Here is a 22,999-nt window from a genome sequence, read left to right on the forward strand (position 1 = left end):
CCCTATATCAGGAAATATTTTCCAGAATGTTTTCTTTTACCCTTTCTTATTTTGAGAAGCCAATTGTATTGTCGAAAACAAATTAAATACAACCATTGCAGTGTTTGGCAATATATAAGCATTAGCATGGCAATATGTGTTTGTAATACGTTAGCATCTTCCTATCATGGACAATAATTTTTGTTTACCTTCTTCGTATTAGTATAATTTTTCATGGGGATAGTAGTTTTAGCTGGGATCTGGGAGTCTGGATTGGAGGTGGGAAATTTAGGGTTAGGTGGGACCTGAATTTTTAGGTGGGACCTGGAACCCCCTTGCACACTATGGCTTCCAACACGTTCAGCCCCTTGAAGGCTCGGAAGTAAGACGAAACACCAAAACTTATAAATGTAACCTATATCTTATATATACCGTAATTTAATATTAAACAAAGATTTAAAAGAATTAAAACAAATAAACTGAAACACTCACCAGGCCAATTTTGAGATATTTTAACTTTGGTTTGAGGATTCCATTTGACCAGTGTGAAAAATTCTTCCAGAACTTCTTTTCGGTTCTTAGGTTTAATCATCAAAACATCCCCTGGAACATATCTGAAAAATGAAGAGTATTTTGGAAATTATAGTGTAATAATAATTAAAACTTAGGTTTGAAGAACTATGACCAATCTTCTAATGGAGAATCCACGATCCAGGACAAAGCGTTCAACTTCTCAATAAAAAACCTGCTTTTGATGTCTGCTCGCGAGTAGTGAAAAACAGTTCCTTTTACTAACTTTAGATCAGACCCAGTGAGATCAAACGATAGAAGTCTGACATCTTGGAAATGATTTTCAACCGTCTTTTTTACATTGGAGTTGATATGACACGTCCATGGGTTGTGCTCATTCACAGCATCTCCTAAAGTTTGTCCAAGAAAATCAAAGATAAACGAATATATTGGAAAGATCTTGCATAGTATGTAGAAAGAATAAAGAAGTTTTTGTTCTACAAGTTGCTTCAAAGGGATTAAGCTGATGATTTTTCTATCTAAAAGAAGGAACCAGGAAGTATTTCGAAAAAAAAAACATTCGAATCTTCAAAACATTTGAATATACTTTAAAACATTCGAATGTTATTTCAAGGGACATTTTCTATCCAAGCGCGAGATGGAGGCTCAAAGAAAATCTGCTACTGCTTGTTGTGCACAGGAATAAACTGACACAGTTTGGAACTTCGATTGAAGTGAATACGATTGTTCAAACTGAAAATTAAAAATAATGACAAAACTAAGTGACGAAATATGACAAAAAAATGACAAGAAAATTGAACAGAAATTGACTAGAAATCTTGAGGAAATTGATCAAATTGACCTTAAAAGTATCATGAAAATCGCACAAGAAATCTCTTGAAATATACCAAAATTAATGAAACCTAAGCTTAAAGAAATTGATTTAAAAATATGAAAAATAATCTAATTCCAGACACCTGAGCCAAATAGGCTGATGAACAGAAAAACACAGAGAGGCAAAGGCAAAAAGCAGAAAACAACATACCAGGTAGCCAGTATGTGAAAACTGTGAAAAACTGTGCACAAAAGTTGAAAGTTGAGAATTGAATTTGATTTAAGACCAAAACTGTTTAAGTCTGAAACTCCATATTTTGATGCAACCACACACAAAGCTTCTCATAGCTTGATTGATGATTCATGAAAATCGAGAGAAAAATATGCGTACTTGAACAAAAATTGAAAATACTAGATAATTGCCTAAGTGTGAATAAACTAATTATATGACAAAAATTATACAAAAGAACTTAAATGACTGCGTAGAATTAATTGTCAAGAGACTGAACAGAAAAGTGACGTGAGACCAAGAAACAAAGGACTGAATAAAATGACACAAAAGACGCTGAATGAGTTAAATTTTTGACCATTTATATATTAAAACCATCATGCATTACATTCCCCACCATGGGCCAAAAATTTAATCATGTGATCAACCAAAATAATAACTTTGCATGGCTCAATGCCAATAATGACTTTTATCATGGCTCATTGCCAATCAAATAATAACTTTCACATTAACTCATAACCAACCAAGATAACATTCACTCATTTCGTGGAGCTCATTGAACAAATCAGGATCATCGACTGAATGGATTAAAACGAGGTTACGAACAGATCTAACTGTTTCACGTTTGACGCTTTCGTTTTCGTTTTGATAAGATACTGTAACCTTACGAACATTGCCATCATCGCCGACAACAACATCTTTGATCATACCGTACGTGTATCTTTTCGTTAGTGCAGATTCGACTTTGGTGAATAATACGACGTCGCCGATTTGCAAGTTGCGTTCATGGCGAAACCACTTTGTTTGTTTCATAAGCTTGGGAACGTGACATTCGAGCCAGTTTTCGAACCATGCATCGTAGACTTTGGAGTTGGTTTCGAGTAGCCTTATTGGATTGCATGTTTTGACGAAGTCTCCTGAAGGACTACGATCGTTGTTACGACCAAGTATCAGCCGATTCGGTGTGAGAAGATCCATGGTTTCAGTTTCAGTGATGTTTCCAACGAGTAGTGGTAAATCGTTGATTGAGTTTGCAATGATTGATCCGAGTGTCTCCCATTGCAGTATCGATAGCCTTTCGTTGTGGGCGATCTTTTCGATTGACAGGTTGACTTCTCGAATCTTACGTTCGACTTTACCATTGACGTTGTGAGCTCCTACTGGACAAGTTTCGAATTCTACTTTTCGATCCTTGAAAAGTGTTGATTGGATGTTGGTGAAGCTCATTCGAATATCTTGATTGCTTTTGACCAGTTGACTGCCTTCGTCGCAGTATAGCTTTATGGGAAATCCATATCTTGATGAGAATCTTGTAAACGATTGGATGAAGGAGGGTGACGAATAATCATCCATCGTGTTGATGTGGACAGCTGATGTGGAACAGCAGCAGTAGATGACGAGCCAGATCTTTATGGTTGCTCTCTTGTTGGTTGGTGAGATTGATTTGTATGGACCACTGAGATCCACTTGGGTTTGATAAAACGCTGGTGCGATGGTGAGTGAACTGCTTGGAATAGGACCCATGATGGCTTCAACGGTACGTTTTTCAAGATAGCGACATCGTTCGCATGATCTCTTGATGGTTTTAACGAGAGTTCGTCCTTCGATGATGAACACCTTCTTGAGTAGTCGACGAAGAGTTGCTTCGATGCCATCATGTTTCAACCAGTGTGCTTCGATGACGAGACTGTAAGCGACAGGTGAGTGACGATCAATAACTGGTACACAAAACGTGGACTGAGATAAGTCAAGCATTGCATCTGTGAACTTGCCTGCAATTGTGACACCATTGTTTGGAAGGATTCGTCCTTTGTACGTTAGAATGTTATCTTTCAAAATGGAGATTGGTTCGTACTTCTTTGGGCTGACGAATTTGATGACTTCTTGAGTTGCTAGTTTAAGAAAATAACGTTCACCAAGTTGGACTTCGACTTCCTTGAGCTGGGGAACGTCAGATGCGGTGATTGGATGGTTGAGAACGATTAACAATCCGTTTGAACGAATCTTTGATCTCAAATTGTTGAAGTAACGGTACACGTAGCCCATGATACGGACGACGGTGCTGAAGGATTTGACATTGGGATCGATGAGATACGACGAGAATTTGTAGCGTTCTCCAACTTCTTCTGGAATGATGGGTGCTACATGGTGAACGTAGACTTCCTTATTGACTTCTGATACCTGTTGATCGGTCAGACGAAGTTCTTGAGCGGTCATCACTGGGAAGTCCTTTGATTGTTGATGCATCCAGTTGTGACCATTGATCCAGGTAGATTCTTTGTTGACGTCTTCGACGGTTGCACCTTTGCGAGTACCGATATCAGCTATCATCTCATCGGTTGGAACGTACTTCCACTGATCTCTGGTGGTGAAACGAAGACTTTCGATGACACGATTTCGTACCCACTGCTTCAAGGGCTTCTGATCATTGTCCAGCCAGTACAAAACGATTTGACTGTCCGTGAATTTCATCGAAGATTGGTGCCATTTGCTGAGTGATCTCTTCACGATTTCTCCGGTGTGGGTATTGATGAGAGCAGCATAGAGTTCTCCTCTTGGTTGTGACATCCCTTTTGGTACTGCTCTGGTTCGTGAGAAGATGAGTTGACATGAGTATTCACCGTTGGTTCTGAGAAAACGAGCGTAGATAGCGACACAAACCATAGACGAACTTGCATCTCCGAAGTCAAGCGTTTCCATGGTTAGGTTGACAGCATCTACAGGTACCACTGCACGATTGAATCTGAGATTGCCAGCTTCTTGGATGAGTTGAAAGTTTGATTCCCACAATGGTCTGAGTGTTTCTGGTATAACATCGTCCCAATCCAGTTTGCGTTGGACTAGGTCTTGAAGGTCGATCTTCATGGATGCGACTAGAGGTGAAACTTTGCCGGTTAGATCGAACATCTCGGCCACTTTTGAAGCACAATGACGACGTGTTAATTTGGAAGGAATGACGTTGACTTGGTTTGATGGCTTCTTTCCGCGAGACTTCTTCGCGAAGTTCAGGTCACCGATGTTGAGCGAAACCATATCTGATTTAACGTACCACTTGAATCCAGCGATGTGAATCATCTCTCCGTCTTCACTCATGGTGGGTGGAGGGTCTTCACCTGAGAATACGAATCCCTTGAGATTGAATCCACCTCGACTGATGACACGTTCGAGTTGATCTGCACGAATATAGGCTGTTTGTCTGTCTTGTTCGCCGGTGAGGCAATCATCGACGTAAATATCACGTTTGACGATCTCTTCGATTTCGGGGTACTCATCCTTTGACATTTCAGCTACTCTTCGAAGACCGTATTCAGCTTGGTTTCCTGAAGACTTAACCCCGTATATCAGGGTCTTGACGACTTTTTCTTGAGGGATTTTGGATGGGTCAAGGTTGGCTTCCCAAACGTAGCGTTGATAGCACCAATGAGATTCGTCCAATTTGATGGTGTTATACATCTTCTTGATATCTGTGTGCATAGCGATAGGGTGAATGAAGAATCGGATCAAGACTTCCTGAAGCCTGTTGAGGGTATTCCTCCCTTTAGCGAGAAGATCGTTTAAACTATATCCCGACGATGTTGTTGATGATGCATCAAAGACAATGCGACAAGGGGTGCTAATGGAATTGCCCTTCCACACTGCTCTCCATGGGATGTAGTGGTGACATTGATGGTCGCTGAGCATCTGTTGAGTTGACTCTGGTAGATTGCTGACATAGTCGACGTAACCAAGACTCTGAAGCTTAGATTCTGACGTAAGGATATCTTCCTTGTCGCTATGGTTGGACGGTTTGTTGAGTTTACGAAGTTGTTGACCAAATACTTTCATGGCGATGTCTTTGTTGTTTGCTAATCTGGTTGATGGATCAGTAATGAAAGGTAGGATAGCTGAGGTTGTTCGAGTCTCTGGATCGATAGTGACCGACGAGTTGATAAGTGATTGTTCGATCTCTTCCTTGATACTGATTGCTTCAGTCGATTCGTCGTATTTACATTGGTTGCAATTGCGGCAATTTGGACAGCGATATGTGATTTCACTGCCTGCTCCTTCGACTTCCTCAAATACTCGCATTGATGTGGATAGATGGGTGTTGAATCCAAGCAAAGGAACGTTTGATGGTGGAGTTCGAAGTAGTTGATACGTTGATGTGAAGTTGCAGGATGCATGAAAGGGACTGAATGATGGGTGTGGTCCACCGATGACACCTGATCCTCCACTTGCACTTGTGAAGGATGATTCGAAGATCGACAGTCCTGATGGCATTTGATGGATGATTTTCGGAAAGTACCTCAAGTATTTGATACCGATCATCATGTGAACGTCGCCACCAATTGATGATGGAAGCTTTGGTAGACATTTTGAATCACCACACTTGGAGTATGATTTGATGATGTCTTTTTCTGCTTCGACGAGCGAAAACGTTGGGAATGTTGACGTGATCTGTTGGATGCAAGGACCAGTTAATGAGGCTATCTCCCCATTGCTGAGCGGAATGTTGACAACGTAACGTCCAAATGACGATTTTGTGACACTGTTCCCAACACCACCAAGGATGACTGGTGCTGAAGAGTCTTTGATGGCACTGGGTCCGAGAAGTTTGATTGCGTTTTGACTGACCACGAAATCACTGCAGCCACTGTCGTAAAAGATAAGTAATTTGTGTTGATTGATGAGAACTTCTTGCAGCATGTAGATACCCCTGTCTCCATGTTGATCGTTTGCTTTGAAGGATGCTGTGTGGAATGACAAGCTTATATTTCTTGTAAAGCTTGGAAGACTTGGACTTCGGAAGAATCGTTCTTTGAATTTTTCCAGCAGCTCGATATTGGCTGGTTCCTCTTTATGCTCCTCGCAGACCAAGACGTGCTTTCGAACAGGATACTTTCGATGTGAAGCGTTGGGACATACGAAATCATGCTGGCATTTTCCATCTTTATGCTTTCCAGATGCGGATGCTGCACCTGGAAAGAGACATTGAAAACAGTATCCCTTGTCTTTGAGAAGGGAGAGTCGACTTGCAGGTGTGAGTTCTGCAAATTTCTGACAAGTGTAGTATTGAACCAGCTTTGTTCTACCTGGGCCTGATGAGGCAACATGATCGTTTTCACCAGCTGGGGTTTCACAAAGGGCACACACAGGATTCGAGGTATCAGAGGACATATAAGAATTCGAAAAATGTCCATACCTCTTATCCCTGGTTTGTCTGGATGGATCCTTTGGTTTGTTATCGTTTGATTTTGACTCATCTCGAAGGAGAAGTTTCTGCTCGTTGATTCTTCGCTCTTTGGTCAGGAATGATATCATAGTTGTCCAGGTTTCCTTGGGGCTGAGGTTGTGGTCACAGACACTTGATAGGAATCTTGTTGTCCTACCGTCACCGAGGAGGTTTTGAATGTGGTTAAGTGAGTCGCCATAATACAGGTGTTCTTCTATGTGATGCTTTTCGGCCAAGACTGCCATCTCCTGCATCATGCTTATTAGGTGACTAATGCCAGAGACAACTTTCTCCAGGTTTTTCTTTGAGATTTCAAGTGATTTGAGTTGAGTGATCTTTTTCTTGAGCATCATCCTGGTGTCACCAAATGCTTCTTCGAGACGTTTCCAAATTTCGTCGATTGACTCAAGGTTTTTGACCATGGTATATGCTGGATCAGCAAGGTAATTGTTGACTAACAGATCTGGTAGATAGCTCTTGGGAGTTGATGATAAATGAACTTTTTCGAAATTAGAGCGAAAGGTATAATAATCTGATTTGGAATCATATCCAGTGAATTTGTCAAGATGAATGTTCAGTTTATTGCGTTTGAATTCTGAATGTACATCTAGTTCACGATTACTTATTTCAATGCTCAAGTTGTTCATAAAAGTTTGACGTAAAGTGTCTAATTTGAAATATCTCTCACCAAGTTGTTTGATTGTGGCTTTGATCAGTGCATTAGTGGTGGATGTTTGGAGACATTCCTTGTAGGAATCTGAAATCTTGTTGAACTTTGTTTCGTTTGATGGCATTTCTTTTCGCCAATTCAGGAGTTCGATTGATGCTGAATCAGCAGGGATCCTTTTGAAATTTAGTTCCAGTTCATCGATGGCTCCTTTGGCCCACTGCATATTGAATTCCAGTGTTTGTTCTTTGTGCGCGATGAACTCGTCGACTCGTTTCTTTTCCTTGGTGACAGTGATCTTGGAGTTGTATTCCTTCGAGTCCTGTATGTACTTGGTGATTTGATCCAAGCCTGTCTTTATTGTAAGTTGGAGATCGTCCGATAAGGCTTGTCCGGATGACACGATTCTGCGTGATTTGGTACGGATTGATTTCCGCATTAATTCGAATTTTGCCAGTAACGACTTGAGGTCCTCTGGTTGTATGCTTTCGAACTTATGTTCGTTGATGAGATCTGGTATCTCGTCACACATTACTTCGATGGCAATGCGTTCTTCATTTACTGTGGTGTTGTGTAGTTGATGATGAGGAGGATCCATTTCGTCCTCTGATGAACTCAGCTCCTTGTAGTTGACACGTTTTGTCTGACGGAGCAACATGCATTGATTGATTCAATGAACAGGCGAGTGAGTCAGCTCTGTTTGAATGTTGTGCACAGGAATAAACTGACACAGTTTGGAACTTCGATTGAAGTGAATACGATTGTTCAAACTGAAAATTAAAAATAATGACAAAACTAAGTGACGAAATATGACAAAAAAATGACAAGAAAATTGAACAGAAATTGACTAGAAATCTTGAGGAAATTGATCAAATTGACCTTAAAAGTATCATGAAAATCGCACAAGAAATCTCTTGAAATATACCAAAATTAATGAAACCTAAGCTTAAAGAAATTGATTTAAAAATATGAAAAATAATCTAATTCCAGACACCTGAGCCAAATAGGCTGATGAACAGAAAAACACAGAGAGGCAAAGGCAAAAAGCAGAAGACAACATACCAGGTAGCCAGTATGTGAAAACTGTGAAAAACTGTGCACAAAAGTTGAAAGTTGAGAATTGAATTTGATTTAAGACCAAAACTGTTTAAGTCTGAAACTCCATATTTTGATGCAACCACACACAAAGCTTCTCATAGCTTGATTGATGATTCATGAAAATCGAGAGAAAAATATGCGTACTTGAACAAAAATTGAAAATACTAGATAATTGCCTAAGTGTGAATAAACTAATTATATGACAAAAATTATACAAAAGAACTAAAATGACAGCGTAGAATTAATTGTCAAGAGACTGAACAGAAAAGTGACGTGAGACCAAGAAACAAAGGACTGAATAAAATGACACAAAAGACGCTGAATGAGTTAAATTTTTGACCATTTATATATTAAAACCATCATGCATTACACTGCTGCCTTGAAGAACTTGAAGATGAAGAAATTGAAAGAAAATATATTGGATCCAGCCATGTCTAGCCAAAAGAAAAAAATTGGAGCTTTACATACGATCTTTCAGGAAATTAGACATGATCCTAAGACTAAGAGGTGTCGTGATTACATTCGTATGCAGAATGAGAATTTTTTTGTACTTAGTTGATCAAATGAAGGAAGGTCTACAAAAACAAGATACTCCCCGAGGAGAATGTATAACACTAGAAAAATTGACTTATGTTGTTTTCCGCTTTTTTGCCATCGGAATGTCAAACGCTTGATGACATCATGAAAAAAAATTGCAGAATCTTCTTTGCTGCAAGCACTTGCAATTTGTACTGCAATATTCTTATTGCGTTGCAGAGCGGTTGCAGAAAAAATTGACGTGCCACACTTTGCAATTTGTCGCGCGCTTGCAATGCAATGCAAATAAATCGCATTCCAGCCGCCAGAAAAATTATCAGTGTAGCCTTAGCTTTAGAGGTTTAAAGTTTCACCAAGGGCTGTTTAGCGCTGGCCAATAAAAACCATACTTTTACTCGCTTTTAATGAAAAGACAGGAAAACTCTGATCCTTGACCCCTCACTGAGCTAGTTCATTAAGACCGTGAAACGACCTATACCTTTGCTGTTAAGTTTGACATCGTTAATATTATCCGCAACAATGATATTTTCATCAACAACCTCCACTTTGAATTTTGCAGCCAGCCTAAAAACAAAGAATTATGTGTTTCATTTCTGAATTCAATTTCAATGGGTTTCACTTTTATTCGTGGGGTCAAATCGAAAATCTTTGAAAGTCGATTACTAACTGTATTTCAAAGCCATGATCTTCAGGGTACCAAATAATGAGATTTCAAAAATTTACATTTTCAATATTCACAGCTCGCATCCCTGAACTTGTAACCGAATTTCGAAGGCCGTCCGACCGACCCTCTTTTTTAGGTGGCCCGTAAAACGGTGAAGTTAAACTGTGTTCAGGTTCAAGAAGTATAAGAGGAAGCTTTGATATTTTAAATAGAGGTAAAAGTTTTAAAAAGGGTTTATTCATACAGTTGTTTCTGTGGTATGATCTTTTGATTCGGTTCTAAAGGATAGAATGATAAAACAATGTCCCACAATGACACAAGCCAAGGGTCGATTGTAGCATCTAACCTGAAGGAGAAAATATTAAATAAAATAGTTTGATTTAAACTATGTCACTGGGAAACAAACTTCAGTATGAATCGGTATTTAAAGAGATAAAATCATGGATAAAACCTTTCCCTAAAGACTGTTAACTCAATATATGTATAATTTTTGCATAATACATCCATGAGGTTAAATGAATTTCTTACCCAAGTGGATGTTGTTCATCTGCCAAACCAGAATTCAAAATTTGATTTCCACCCAGCTGTAGTAGCCTTTTGCACAGTTTCTTTGCAATGAAATTGAATCTAAATATTTCAAAATATAAAAATCACAGTATAATAACAATCAACAAAACAAATTGGGTCAGCCCATTTTGCTAAAATGTACATTTTTTTTTACTTTTTAAGAACCAAACACAAATGGGCAGGCTTTGCTTTTTTGTCCTTCTTTAAAATTCAATCTTTTTATAATGAAGCAACATAGGATAGGATGGTTTAAAAAAAAAGACTTACTTTAAATATGATGAGTCACCCAATCCTAAAACTGCAAAATTGATGCCGTTTAAAGAGCTGCCTGGTAAGTCTTTCCTTAGAATAAATCTCCAGAATTTCTAAAAAGAAAAAAGAAAAAAAAAGTTAAATTAATTTCCTTTCAAAAACTTTCAACCAACCAAAAAATTTTTCTCAATGAAATATGAATTTAAAACAACATCACAACAAAATTTTGAAAATGAACGTAAACAACAGCAGTTTCTTAGCGGTATTGGATTTGAAAGAATTTAAGAGACAACTAGGTATATAAAATAAAATAAAACAAAACATGTGCAATCATACCTGGGGTATGGGGTATTTATATCAGTAAAAAAAGAAGTAATTTTTACTATAACTGTAACTTTTTGAAAGTCCAGCTTCATTGCTAGCAAACTTGTAAACAATTAAATAACGAGGACTGTTACTGATGAATTACTAATCCATGTAATCACTTTCCAATTGCATTATCTTTGTAACAAGGAGAGCAGCAAAAGGTTTTATGTTTACCTTCATATTATCAGGAGGATCTCCTTGTCCAGTCGTGGAAGCAACAAACACCACAACATTTTCTTGAATTAAATTGGCCTTGAAATAAAGAAGGAAAATAAAAAAATAACAGCAAGGGATCGATGTTGTCAACTTTTAATTTTCATGCATTCTTGCACAAAGAAAATTACACAAAATCTTAAGTTAGGTGGGTAAAAATTAATACTAAATTTTTTTTAAACCCTCTGGAAAATTGTGCGTGAACGTGATGATTTTTGAAAAGAAAAGAATCATGCGCAAAAATTGATACCAAAATTGATTAATTGGTTCACAAAATTGATACACACAAATATAATTTGCTTTGTGCACAAAAATGAAAGGCACAAAAACTTGGTTACAATAAAACATTTTTTCAAAACAGTTCACAAGTAATAATAATAATAATAATAATGATATATTTCTGGCATTTCCAAAATTTACATTTGGCTCTTCACCTGAAAATTCTGTATATAATATATGTGCAATGTCTAGAAAAAAATTGTAAAATAACCTGGTAGTATACTGAAGAAAAATTGGGGCCGTATGCGGACAAGCAGATAGGGACGAAGCGGTGGGCTAGTATGACGAAAAAAATGATTAGGATTAAGAAGTATGAGGGGTAAAATGTGAATAGTGATAGAGCTAGACTAAAACCTAAACAAATCCGAGTATCTGAGTATGCTAGCTGAGGCCATCGCAATGTGTGCTATTATAAAAAATTAACGAATATATTTAAAAAAAAAATACTAACATAATGTTATAAGCTAGACTAGACTTAAGGTTCAAGTAAAAGTGATAAAACGTAGGCACGAATCAAGCTCAAAAGGTTTGTGAAGCTCAAAAATATTATAAATATCATTCTGAATGTTATATGTGATAAACAAGAGAGAGGCAATAAAACTGAATAAATACATGAAAATGAACGAACTAGATATAAAGAATACATAGCTGTCAATTCTCTCCAATTAGGCAGACTCCCACATTTCAACAATTTCTTTCAATTTTTTCTAAACGATTCCTGCTTTTTCAAAATTCGCTTCCGCCTTATATTGCATTTACTTGAACTCATAGAGCTTTTACCTATTTCGCAAAATAATTTCCTGATTTTCCCATTAACAAATGAGTAGAACAGGCAAAATATCCCCTAATTTCCTGGTTTTCTGGGAAATATTGCCGAAAATAAAGTTTTTTTAAATAATAAAGTTTAATAATTTTATCTCAATCAGCATCTTTTTGCCAATCATCGGGCAAGGCAAGGATGTCTTCTCCACTATTTGTACTATATAAGACCTTCTGATTACCCATATATCAAGTAAAATTTCCTTAAAGGTGTGAATCTCCATATTATAAAAAGCTTGCAAAGATTCAAATTCTAGGGTAAAATATCACATTTGCTTATAATACAATATCAACAAAAGCTGTACAAATTTCTGATGAAGTGACAATTGGGGTTACTTTTATGGGTAACGGGTAACTTTTTAAGCCTCCAAACTACTGCGATTATTTTGGTCTGCAGGCTGGCTGAAGTGGTATGCAAAAATGTCATGTTGCAGCATTTTTCCTTCCCTTCCTAACTGGCAGCCCCATTAGGAAATTCAGCATTTCAATACCACTCTTGTCTGGGTTTCATTAAAATCTGACATCCTCCTCAATGTAGGAAACTATGTGATCAATCCAAAGCTGTAGAATACATAACAATCAGTTTAACGTCTGTCACTTGCAAACTTAGACAGTACATCATTCAGAGTCAAAATCTTGGAACACTTTAATAATAACAGAACTTTATCTGAAAACAAATTTTGTTCTATCATTTCGAAATCAAATCACTATTAGAGGAAAGGCTGGATCAGATCGTAGCTATCCAACAGATCTCAGTGGTGGGAAAGTGGTTGGTGTTTTTACATTCCAAAAAAATAGGGAATTTGAATAGAAATCACATTTTTCATATGAAAAACCTAGATACAGAATGACATGCAAATGTAATTATACTAATACTTCATTCTGTATACTAAGTATGACACTAAGGACAAGGAATTTAGAATGTCCCATAATATTGACCATAAACAGCCCTGAATTTTAGGGCAAAAGTCTTGAGAAGCCAATTTTTTTTTCACAAGGCCTTGACCTGAATTGTGCAGCATTAAGTCCAACACATTAGGATGATGGACTTAAAGCATTTTAAAGCTTCATTTAATAAGCTTGAAAAACTTGATTAGTATGAAGATTTTCAGTTCAATACAATACAGCCTTTAGTTCAATAAATGACATATTAAAGCCTATGGAGCAAACTATAGAGACACCTTTTTAACCACAAAAAGATAATGCTCAAATACTCAAATACTACATCCTACAAAAATGGAAAAAAAACGTGCAACCTTTGTTTGGCAGAAAAATTTCACATTATCACTTCCAAACGCAAACTAGTGAACAAAAAAACTGAATTAGTCTCTAAATGCAGGCATACAAACAGATTCATTCTAAAGAACTATAAATCAGTCCCTCCGGACAAATAGCTTTTATTTGCACCTTTTCAACTTTTTAATCATGTACATTATGTAATCACTATCCTATTATGTTTTATATTTTAGCGCTTTATTTTAGATATTCCCTTTGGGACTAGGTATTTTGATTTCTACAAGTAGAATTTGTTCGTAGAAAAATTTTTATCCACATCTGATGATCGCCTCGTGCGTGAAACACTGTGTAATGTTTGTTTTTTAATATTTGAAGAGAAATATATGAAATGATTTAGCTCTACTTGTTATTGAGCACTATCTTCTTCACCGTTCTTCATGATTTGATGCTCAAATACTGTCAAATCAGTAGTATGGACATTATTTATTTTTAAGTTATGAGCAAATGAATCATCATGTAAAGCTTGTAATCATGCAAAGTCTCTCTACTCACTAAGCCTTACTTTTTAAGATGTTTTTATATTTATCTTAGAAAAATGGCTGATTGTGGGTCTGTCGCTGAAAGATTTTAATATGTAATGTTTTGGTTGCTAATCTATTATGGAGTCAAAATGGTATCACAGCTAGCAAAAGGTCTAATGAAAGTGCAGAAAAAGTGCAACATTTTGCATTTTTGATAATAGTTTCTCTGATTGATCGTCAGTATAGACCAAAACTCCTATATCAAGATTACAGGATTTGGAATGCGGGTCGATTTTACTTTCGTTTTCAGTGTTTCACTTTCAATTTCAAGCCAACATGTTTGCAACGCAGGTGCTTGCCCATAGTTACAGGGGTTTGTGTAAAAAAACAAACATAGAAAGTTTTCCAAATTCCCCTTTTTTGATTGAACCAATAAAATTTAAAACTTTTCCATGTTTCACTTTTTTGCACCAATTCTTCAAAATGAAAATATTTAAGTTTCTTCTTTTATTCAATGATTTTCTATGACACTTTGTTGACAATCTAACTCTCACATCAAATTCCCACTTTCTTCAGAAAATTAAAGATGAGAAAAAACCTAAGCCTTAGAATCACGAATTGAAACAAATTACAAATATATGAAGGGTGAGATTTTACAGATGCCCTTCCTGCAAGGCATTGTGCCATTGAGAGGCCACGGGTGCCAAAAATAAGGGCCATGTGAAATGCAGCAATTTCATTGGTGGAAATTTGATAAACAGCTGCGAAGGAGAGCACCGGGAAGCAATCAGTAGAAGAGACCACTTTCGTTTTTGTTACAGATTTCAATATAAACTTCTCTCACAGGGATTATAGTCATCTGGGGTAATTACGGGACAGTTAAAATTAAGTGATGATTCAACAAAAGTTTCACATGTCACCATAAAAATCAATTTTCTTAGTTTTAGAAAGAACTTTTTAAGCTTTAGTGTCAGGAAGAACTGCAATCACTTTGATTATATTTTGACTGAATTCTGACATCAAGATACTAATGATTTGAAATCATAATAGTCACATTATCAAACAAGGCACCTTATCTCTAAAAAGTGTGTCCCATATTTACCCCGTAGTCAAATCTTAATCTTGGGGTAATTATGGGACACTAAAGTTTGAGTTTGAAGTGTTTATTTTTTATAAGAAAACTACAAACTTGATTTTCTAGTTTAATGGAACCATAACTACACTCTAAGTCTTTCAAAACCTGCAAAGGTTTGCATCTATATATACTTCAGTTGGTCTAGATTGCTCTATAGAAATATTATTGATTGAAGTGTCCCGTTATTACCCCCAAATGGGAAAAAGGCTGGGGTAAAAATGGGACACTGTCACTAATTTTGTTGAAAGTCCTTCAAATAGCACTTGGATTTGAAGTCATCAAGTGGATGCAAAACCTCAAATATCATAGCCTTTTGGGAAGATATCTGGATTTTTCAATAACATTTTATACCTGTCCAATAATTACCCCGGGGGTGTCCCGTAATTACCCCAAAATGCGGGGTATTTATGGGACACCTTTAAAATAATTTTTAGGAGCATCTACTAAATTTCAAGGAAAAGTAATAAATCTTGTGTAAAGGTCATACTCTGATAAATGAAATATCAAAAAATCCGATCTCTAGGATTAATACTTTTAGAGTAATGCCCAAATATGTCAAAATTGTCCCGTAATTACCCCAGATGACTATACTTGTCAATGTATTGTGTCACAACTTGTCAGCATTGTATTTGTTGTTAAGGGAAAGATAAAAAAAGAGGTAAGACTAGCCTAGTTTCTAATCCTGATATATTTAGTGAAGATATGTAATATCTGTCATTTTAGAAAAAGAAAAGTATTAATATATAAATAATATATATGGTATGGGTAGGAGTTTAAAGCTTAGACTGATGGTTTAGATTTATAGAGCCATGCTTTTTTGGCTTAAGTGTTTGTATAGATTCTTCCAAAAGTAAAAAAAATTGGCACTTTTAAACAAAGCTTTCCTGTACAATAACCTTCTGTATGAAAAAGAAACTTCAGCAGGTGTGAAATTTTCAAATATTTCAAAAACAAAGAAAATATTTTTGTGCATTGAAGTTTGTTTAGGTATATACTTACGATTGGATAATCATCCAATGATGAAACAGTAGTTTCAAGATGTCTCCTTCTGGATTCTCTACCAATTCTCTCAGCTACATCTTCTGCTGTTCCAGTTTGAGAGCCATAAAGAATTGATATTTTTTTCTGAAATGTTGCCTGAGATGATGCATCGCTTGAGGTAGCCATTTTGAAATGATGCTTCGGTTCCGTGTCTATATTTTCTTTCGCGCCAAAAATATAAAGTGCCAATTCTACTATAAGTCTTTTTGTCTATTTTGGCTCTCCATCAACAAAACAAACTTCTAAGAAAAAATTGCTTCCTGCGAAAACAAAACAAAAAAGTTTTTGTAGTTCAAAGGTCTATCTGCGTCTATGTCACAAGATTTGAAATACATGTTACATTTCTTTTGTTCACTTTCGGAGAGGAGCTTTTGATTTTGTTGGAATCTTCAATATATAAAAGGTAGTTGTTTTTATATAGAGCTTGCATTGCAGTCATCTAGGCAAATTTCCAGGATTTGGACTGTTTTGGATGCTGCTAGGCAGTTAGGAACATTTGGCGAGTTCCTGTGCGCAACCGCGATCTCAAAAATCATAACAACACTCATTAAAAAATGACGTTCGTGTCTTTTCGCACTTTTTTTAGCCTAGAAGATGTAGCAAACATAGTAAATATAAGCACACTGTGCTTTTAATTGGCTGAAATTTTTTTTTGCTTCGGAAAAACTTTTTCAAACTTTCAGCTATGATTGACCAAACTGTTACAATGAAAATTATCCAGCGCATTTTTTATCTTCTTATCTTCTTAATCTTCAATGAAGAACTCAAAGTTTACTGAATTTAAGCACATAAGGTATTTTTATAATTATTGATATTCACTGAAACACCGTTCGTTGTGTGCTGCGGTGGGAGTGTATGACGTAACTTGCGCGGTAAATAACTTGCCTTTTGTTGGAAGATCGTATTGGGCATTTTGGCGTTACCACCCTCGAAGCTCCCGCTAGCCCCTGTCTTTCCGCAACTCTTTCCACCATTTTAGATGGCTATAACAATAGATTTAAAAGGGCGCCATAATCTTGGAAGATAATTTGTTTTGGTCTCCAGCTTTGGGAAGTAGCAATGTTTTTGGTTGTTTTTTGATGGAAAATAGTAAGAAACTTAAGTTTACAAGTGTCATTTAGTTTTTTCTGGCTCACAGAATGGCAGGATCCTGGATGGTTTCCCTAACTGCTAGGGGTAGTGCTACACGTCTACCTTCGCCGATTTTTAAGATTTAAATATTAAATTTTAACTGTGCCTTTTAAATGCACAATGAAAAGTAGTTAGGGGCTTAGATGTTCCAGGCCAGGGTAGAGGTTCCAGAATAGAGCACTGGTGGGGTGTAGCATAGCAGGGGGAGAAGGTTCCCAGAAAATCATATTTTTATTAGAAAGTCAGTTGAGCACATTATTTATTGGAGTAAAGTAATCATATTAGTGCCACACTATCTAAACAAAAGAAAAAAAGAAAGATCAAACGCCTATAACATTAAGATATATACCTAAACATACGCTAGCAAGTCATGGTAAAAATCACCACGTTTACTCTTTCCTTCCCAACAACTTTTGCTTTTGTTTGCTTTAGCTTGAAAAAAATGATTTTCTGGTTGGACAAGGTGCTATTTGGGTAAGTCAGACAATGCCCGATGTCTGGCCGACCGCTATTTCAAGCCCTGTTTGTTCTTTGAAGATATTTTCAGTTATAATCCAAGGCAGAACAAACTAAACATAGAAATCTGTATTTTTTTTAATCATATTTTTAGATTTTTCCCGTTGTTATGTATGCGCATCCTGTAATTAAGACCTTTGCTCGAAATCAAAAGCGAAACCAAAATATTTAGCATCGTACTGCCACGCACATAATATTGATAAAGTGAAAGGAAGCCCTGACTGAAAATATGAAAAAAATATTCGTTTTGCGACTCCTATCAGGCAGGAACAGTCAGGGAAATCCCTCAATTGCGGTATACATTCAGTCTGGTGGCACCACACAAGAATAACACGAGAAATTTGTTTCTATCTAAAATATACTGTTCGACATTTTGTTCTGTTAAAAATTTAGAATTCTTGTAGAGTTTTGATATTAACATACCATCTTTGAATATTGCTTTATTGAGAATCTTATTTCCCAAAAGATATAGTAACGATGACCAGAGGGATTCGTTTCCTTCCAAGAGGTTGTCTGACGAGTGATTCATCAAAACATTGATCATTTGCAAAAGTGCATCACAAATTGAAAAATTTGAGGAACTAATTGGGTATGAGTCATCTGGGGTTTCGATAAGTTGGACTGTTGGTGAAGTTGAATTCAACGCTTGTTCAGTGGGTGGGTTTATTGGTGGGATGAGATTTGAAAGTGGTTCGACGGACTTGTCTGTTCAGGTGAACGCAGAGGTTATATCTGTTTGAGGGCAAAGTCGTTTGCCGTATCGCCCGTAACATATAGCGCACAAGAAATTTGCCCTCTCTGGTAGCAGCTTTTGTTTTTTCAACTCATCTATAATGACGGGCCGGAACACTTGCGAGGTCTCAATATACCATGCCCTTTCTGATGATACCGTTTTGTCGTGAACAATACACCTACACTCTTTTGAAAAGTCACTTTCTGATGCACAACTTCTCCGCTTCATTGTTATTATGATGGAAATGAAGTGTTCTGATGTATTAGTACAAGTTTTAAGTATTTATTTTACCGCAATTGCGGTAAATGGAAATAGATACCGCAATTGCGGTAAAATGATTCCCCGATGAAAATTCCACTACCGCAATTGCAGTATACCACAATTGAGGGATTTCCCTGACTTAGGAACAATGTTATATATTTCTGATATCCCAAAAAATTAAACAAAAGATTGAAAATATTACTGTGGTGAAGTTTCTCAGATTTCCTTATAGAAATTCCATGTTTGCCACTCCTTCACAGTAGAAAAAAGTGAGGAGAGGGGAAATATTATGTGAGAAAGATGCAAATAGTAATAATATTCCCAAGTGATTATGAGAACTCATTCTTTAAACAATGGCAAGTTTTTTTATTAGAGAAAACACAAAGCCCACTTTATTCTTGGTATGCAGTATGAAAGGATTTAAAGATTTTTACTATTTTACTATTTACTATTTTTACTATTGTTTTTTATTTTAGTTAATCGCTTTGGATTCAAAACATAAGTTATTCTGCGGGGATCATTATGATGTTCTCTTTTGCTAGGTCTTTATTATAGGGATGACCTGACAAGATTGCTCAGTAATTAACTAAAAGTGCTAGAAAACTGGACATTTTTACCAAAGAAATATACTCAATTGTTGAAAAAGATCAAACAAAACCACTCTAATAGCATTTCATGTAGATTTAGTTTCAAAACTCAATGTGCTGGTTCAGAAAAGATAAACAAATATCTATCGTAAAAAATAGAGGTTTCTCAAGATTAGTGTGTGTTTTTTAGACTACCTATGAGGTCCTTTAAATCAACCTTTGTTTGCTACGTTAGTTTCTTCTGATTTCTTGCATAGAAAGTTAAAGTTGCTGAAACCATTTTTCGAGAAATTTTGTTTTGACCCTAAAATAAGGATTTTTAAATTTGAGGGATTCCCCGTTTGTCATTTTTAGGGGAAAATGAGCATTTCTCGTGATCTGCTTGGTATATTTTTCTGATTTTTTGCATAATGATGTTAAATGGTAAGATCTGGCTTGATCTTCTAAAGAAAATTTTGCAGGGCAAATTTAGGCCAAAAACTGCTTAAAATAGGGGTTATTGGACAATCGTCTCATGGTTTCTTCCTGATTTTTTCTTGATGATGATGATAGGTAATGGCAATCCTTAAAATGTGACTTCCAGATTTAAAAAAGGCTTTGGTCAAAATGCTTACAGTATAACTCTTTTTAAAGTTATCTTTACCTACTCCATACCACTTTAACCTAAATTTAGCATATCAAGTCTCTTCATGTTTTCAAGCTTACTTATCTCATTGCTAAAATATTAAAAGATATCTTTCATCACAACAGCCTGTAGCCTGTAGCTACTGGCAGTAGCAAAAAACTCTGAGTAGTGTACTTTTTACTTTCTGTTGTGATGAAAGATATCTTTTATTTTTAATATTTTACTTGGCTCTTGAGCAGTATGCTGTTATCTTTCCTTTTTCTTTTGAGCATTTTTATTGTCATTCAGCAAGTTTTTGACCATCTGTATCAGGTAGGTCGGCTCGACATGTTGCTTGTTTGGATTGAAAAAGGAAAGAAACTGAATTCAGCATTGGCAATTTCTTGGTCCGTTTATCTGACTGACCTGTGTCTCTTTTAGCTAAATGGTTTGGTTACAAAATAAATGAATAACACAAAAGTTTGATTTTATTCAAACAAAGTTTTTCGAGTCTTAACTGCTCATCATCAGGTTAAAAATTTTAACCTGATGATGAGCAGTTAAGACTCAAAAAGCTTTGTTTGAATAAAATCAAATTTTTGTGTTGTTTATTTATTTTGAATCATGATTTAGTGGCTTGGAGAAAAAATTTGGTTACAAGTTATCAATCTAGTTTTCCAAAAAGATTCTGTAATTTTTCTTAGCTGTTGACCATAACCCATGACATTCGTGTGGGATTTGATTCTAATCACACACATCACACCTGAGGGGCCATTATTTCTAAATCTTTTGATAAGCTTGAAGATGTACAATCGGAGGAAGGAATGATAGTATGCTAAGAGTTAGTGTGGGCTAATCAATTTAAATTATCCTTTAAGCATGACCCATGTAAGTAATGCCTTTTTCTCATACAACATTGACCCTCCCTTTCTACCCAAGCTTAAACCTTTTATAATGCAATTATTACAGTATAGGGTCAGCAAAAACATCTAGATCTCGATAGATGCCTTTTTACTTCATCTTAATCCCCAAAGTGAATTATGGCATTGGTATGATAAACCCCTAAACTTGGGGTTGTTGAAGAGCAGTTTTGAGTCCGATTTTTCCTATGGGCGATGACTTCACACAATGTTTTGATTGTCCAGTTAAACAGTTTTCTGCACCCCTGTTTGGATATGTTCATGACTTATGATGGATTTTGGTAATTCTCAATATACTGTACTGTCATCAAATGGTATTGAAGATTTGAGAATGTTTCATTTTGATATTATTGAAATTTATAGCTTTTCTTCCTTAATCTATTTGTACTCCAAAATTTGCACATGCGTTCTTTATCAAATTTGAAAAAGATTATGTGCGACTAACAATTAACCATTGGATATTTTATGAAGTGGGATTAGTGACCACTAGACCTGGATATTTCTTTCAAATAACTCCCTGATTATTGCCTAGTGTAAAATCAGATAATCTTTGCATTCAAAAGTCTGCATATTGTGTCGACCTGAACTGGGAATTTTTTTCCATACATTCGATATAGAAATTGCTTCTTTCTTGACACATTTCATCTTTTAAAATTGTGATTGCTCATTGGTGAGATTTAAAATTCATTTCTATTGGCTAAGGACAATTTTTATTCAATGAACTTTTTGTCTGCTAGATAAATGAAAAGGTACTAAATTCTAATAGTCTTTTTGGTTTCGAAATTTGAATCAAAAGCCTTCAAATTCTTTTTCTTATGTATAATTCGTCTGGAAAATCATATTTTACTTTTTCTATCATCTTCTTTTCTTAACTTTCTTTCAAAAAGAATAGGATATATTATAAACAGAATTCTGTTTGAGGAAAAAGTTGAAATCGTAAGGAATGTTAGTTATAATAAAGGATTATATAAAAACCAACGAATGAAGAAAAATCTTTTTAGTATAATTGTATTTATGTTTTGACTGTAAATAAATAAAACTGTTGGTAAAATTTTATATACTATATCAAAGAATCTTGACAGAGTTTCCACTTATTTTTATATTGTTTCATTTTTCCACTCCACTGCTTAAATTTGATCAATAATTTTAATTTAGTCTTTCAATTTTAAAACACCACGAACCCCTTTTTCTTCAACTGGAGATATATATTTAGGCTTTGTATTGATGTATCTATTCATTTGAATTTTATGAACTTTTATTTAGAAAATTTACTTTTATTCCTTGTTGTTCCAAAAGTTTTTTTGTAAAACTTTACATACATGTTTATTTCGAACTCAAAATTTATGGTATATTTTTCAGCTTGAAATACAAAAAAAAGTTGACGTGCACGTTTTTAGTTTCTTAAACAACAAAATGGATGACGTTTCCTTATTCCCATCATCTAAAAGTGAAGTATCTTAACATTGTGCATTTGAATTGTATTTACACTGCATTTAAAAAACTACATAGACTTTTGCAAATATTTAAGCTCTTTTCCACTTTTTCTCATCGACGTGTTGTTAACAAAGTGCTAAATTTTCTATTTACAGAAAGGAAGAAATAATTTTGTGCAAACATTTTTCCAAAATGAGGAACAAAAAGAAAATGTTCTCGTTAGTTACCATAAAAGCAGAGAGCAGAGATTTTTCACTTTGCTTAGTGTAGTTTCTGTAATACAATGTTAAAAAAATCTTGAGCCATACATAGTATCTACTGTCAAAAGCTGCTTAAAATTCTTATATTAAAGTTTTGAAGCATTTTATTAATCTTCTCTAAATTTTAAGTATTCTTATGCTTTTCTTGTATTATGTTATGGCTGTAAAGCTTTGATTTTGAGCTGTGTAGTACATTTATATCACTCCTCGTCAAAGCCAATTGTATGACATTTTTCAGTTGGGTACCATTTTCTTTTTGATTGGTTTATAGCCTGTTGCAATACTATTATTTCATTGCAATAAATCTTTGTCTCTTTCTTCCAGACTGTTATGAAATTATCATACGAATACACAGGGAGGCAATATATCATGTTATAATTTCTTTTTAGGGCCT

The 22,999-nt window shown here is 35.6% G+C and overlaps 2 protein-coding genes across 2 annotated transcripts in view; both read right to left on the reverse strand.

The window, feature by feature from the left end:
• LOC136807177 (NADPH-dependent diflavin oxidoreductase 1-like) overlaps positions 1-16,305 on the reverse strand; it is a 34,036-nt gene extending 17,731 nt beyond the window's left edge. Inside the window, exons 1-8 of the mRNA XM_067063760.1 lie at positions 16,118-16,305; positions 11,090-11,167; positions 10,565-10,662; positions 10,259-10,357; positions 9,975-10,076; positions 9,545-9,630; positions 776-899; positions 472-593 (exon numbers count right to left, since the gene is read on the reverse strand). Coding sequence (XP_066919861.1) covers positions 472-593; positions 776-899; positions 9,545-9,630; positions 9,975-10,076; positions 10,259-10,357; positions 10,565-10,662; positions 11,090-11,167; positions 16,118-16,285 — 877 coding nt within the window. The 5' untranslated portion in view covers positions 16,286-16,305. The remainder of the gene's footprint in view (positions 1-471; positions 594-775; positions 900-9,544; positions 9,631-9,974; positions 10,077-10,258; positions 10,358-10,564; positions 10,663-11,089; positions 11,168-16,117) is intronic.
• Positions 1,227-5,658, reverse strand: LOC136807175 (uncharacterized). Its single transcript, XM_067063754.1, has 2 exons — positions 1,911-5,658; positions 1,227-1,242 (listed from the first exon to the last, which is right to left on the reverse strand). The coding sequence occupies exon 1, from the start codon at positions 5,618-5,620 to the stop codon at positions 2,066-2,068; it is 3,555 nt and encodes a 1,184-aa protein (XP_066919855.1). The 5' UTR covers positions 5,621-5,658; the 3' UTR covers positions 1,227-1,242; positions 1,911-2,065.
• Positions 16,306-22,999: the final 6,694 nt, after the last annotated feature.

Source organism: Clytia hemisphaerica, unplaced genomic scaffold, assembly GCF_902728285.1.
Source record: "Clytia hemisphaerica strain Z4C2 unplaced genomic scaffold, Clytia hemisphaerica genome assembly, whole genome shotgun sequence".
Taxonomy (NCBI): domain Eukaryota; kingdom Metazoa; phylum Cnidaria; class Hydrozoa; order Leptothecata; family Clytiidae; genus Clytia; species Clytia hemisphaerica.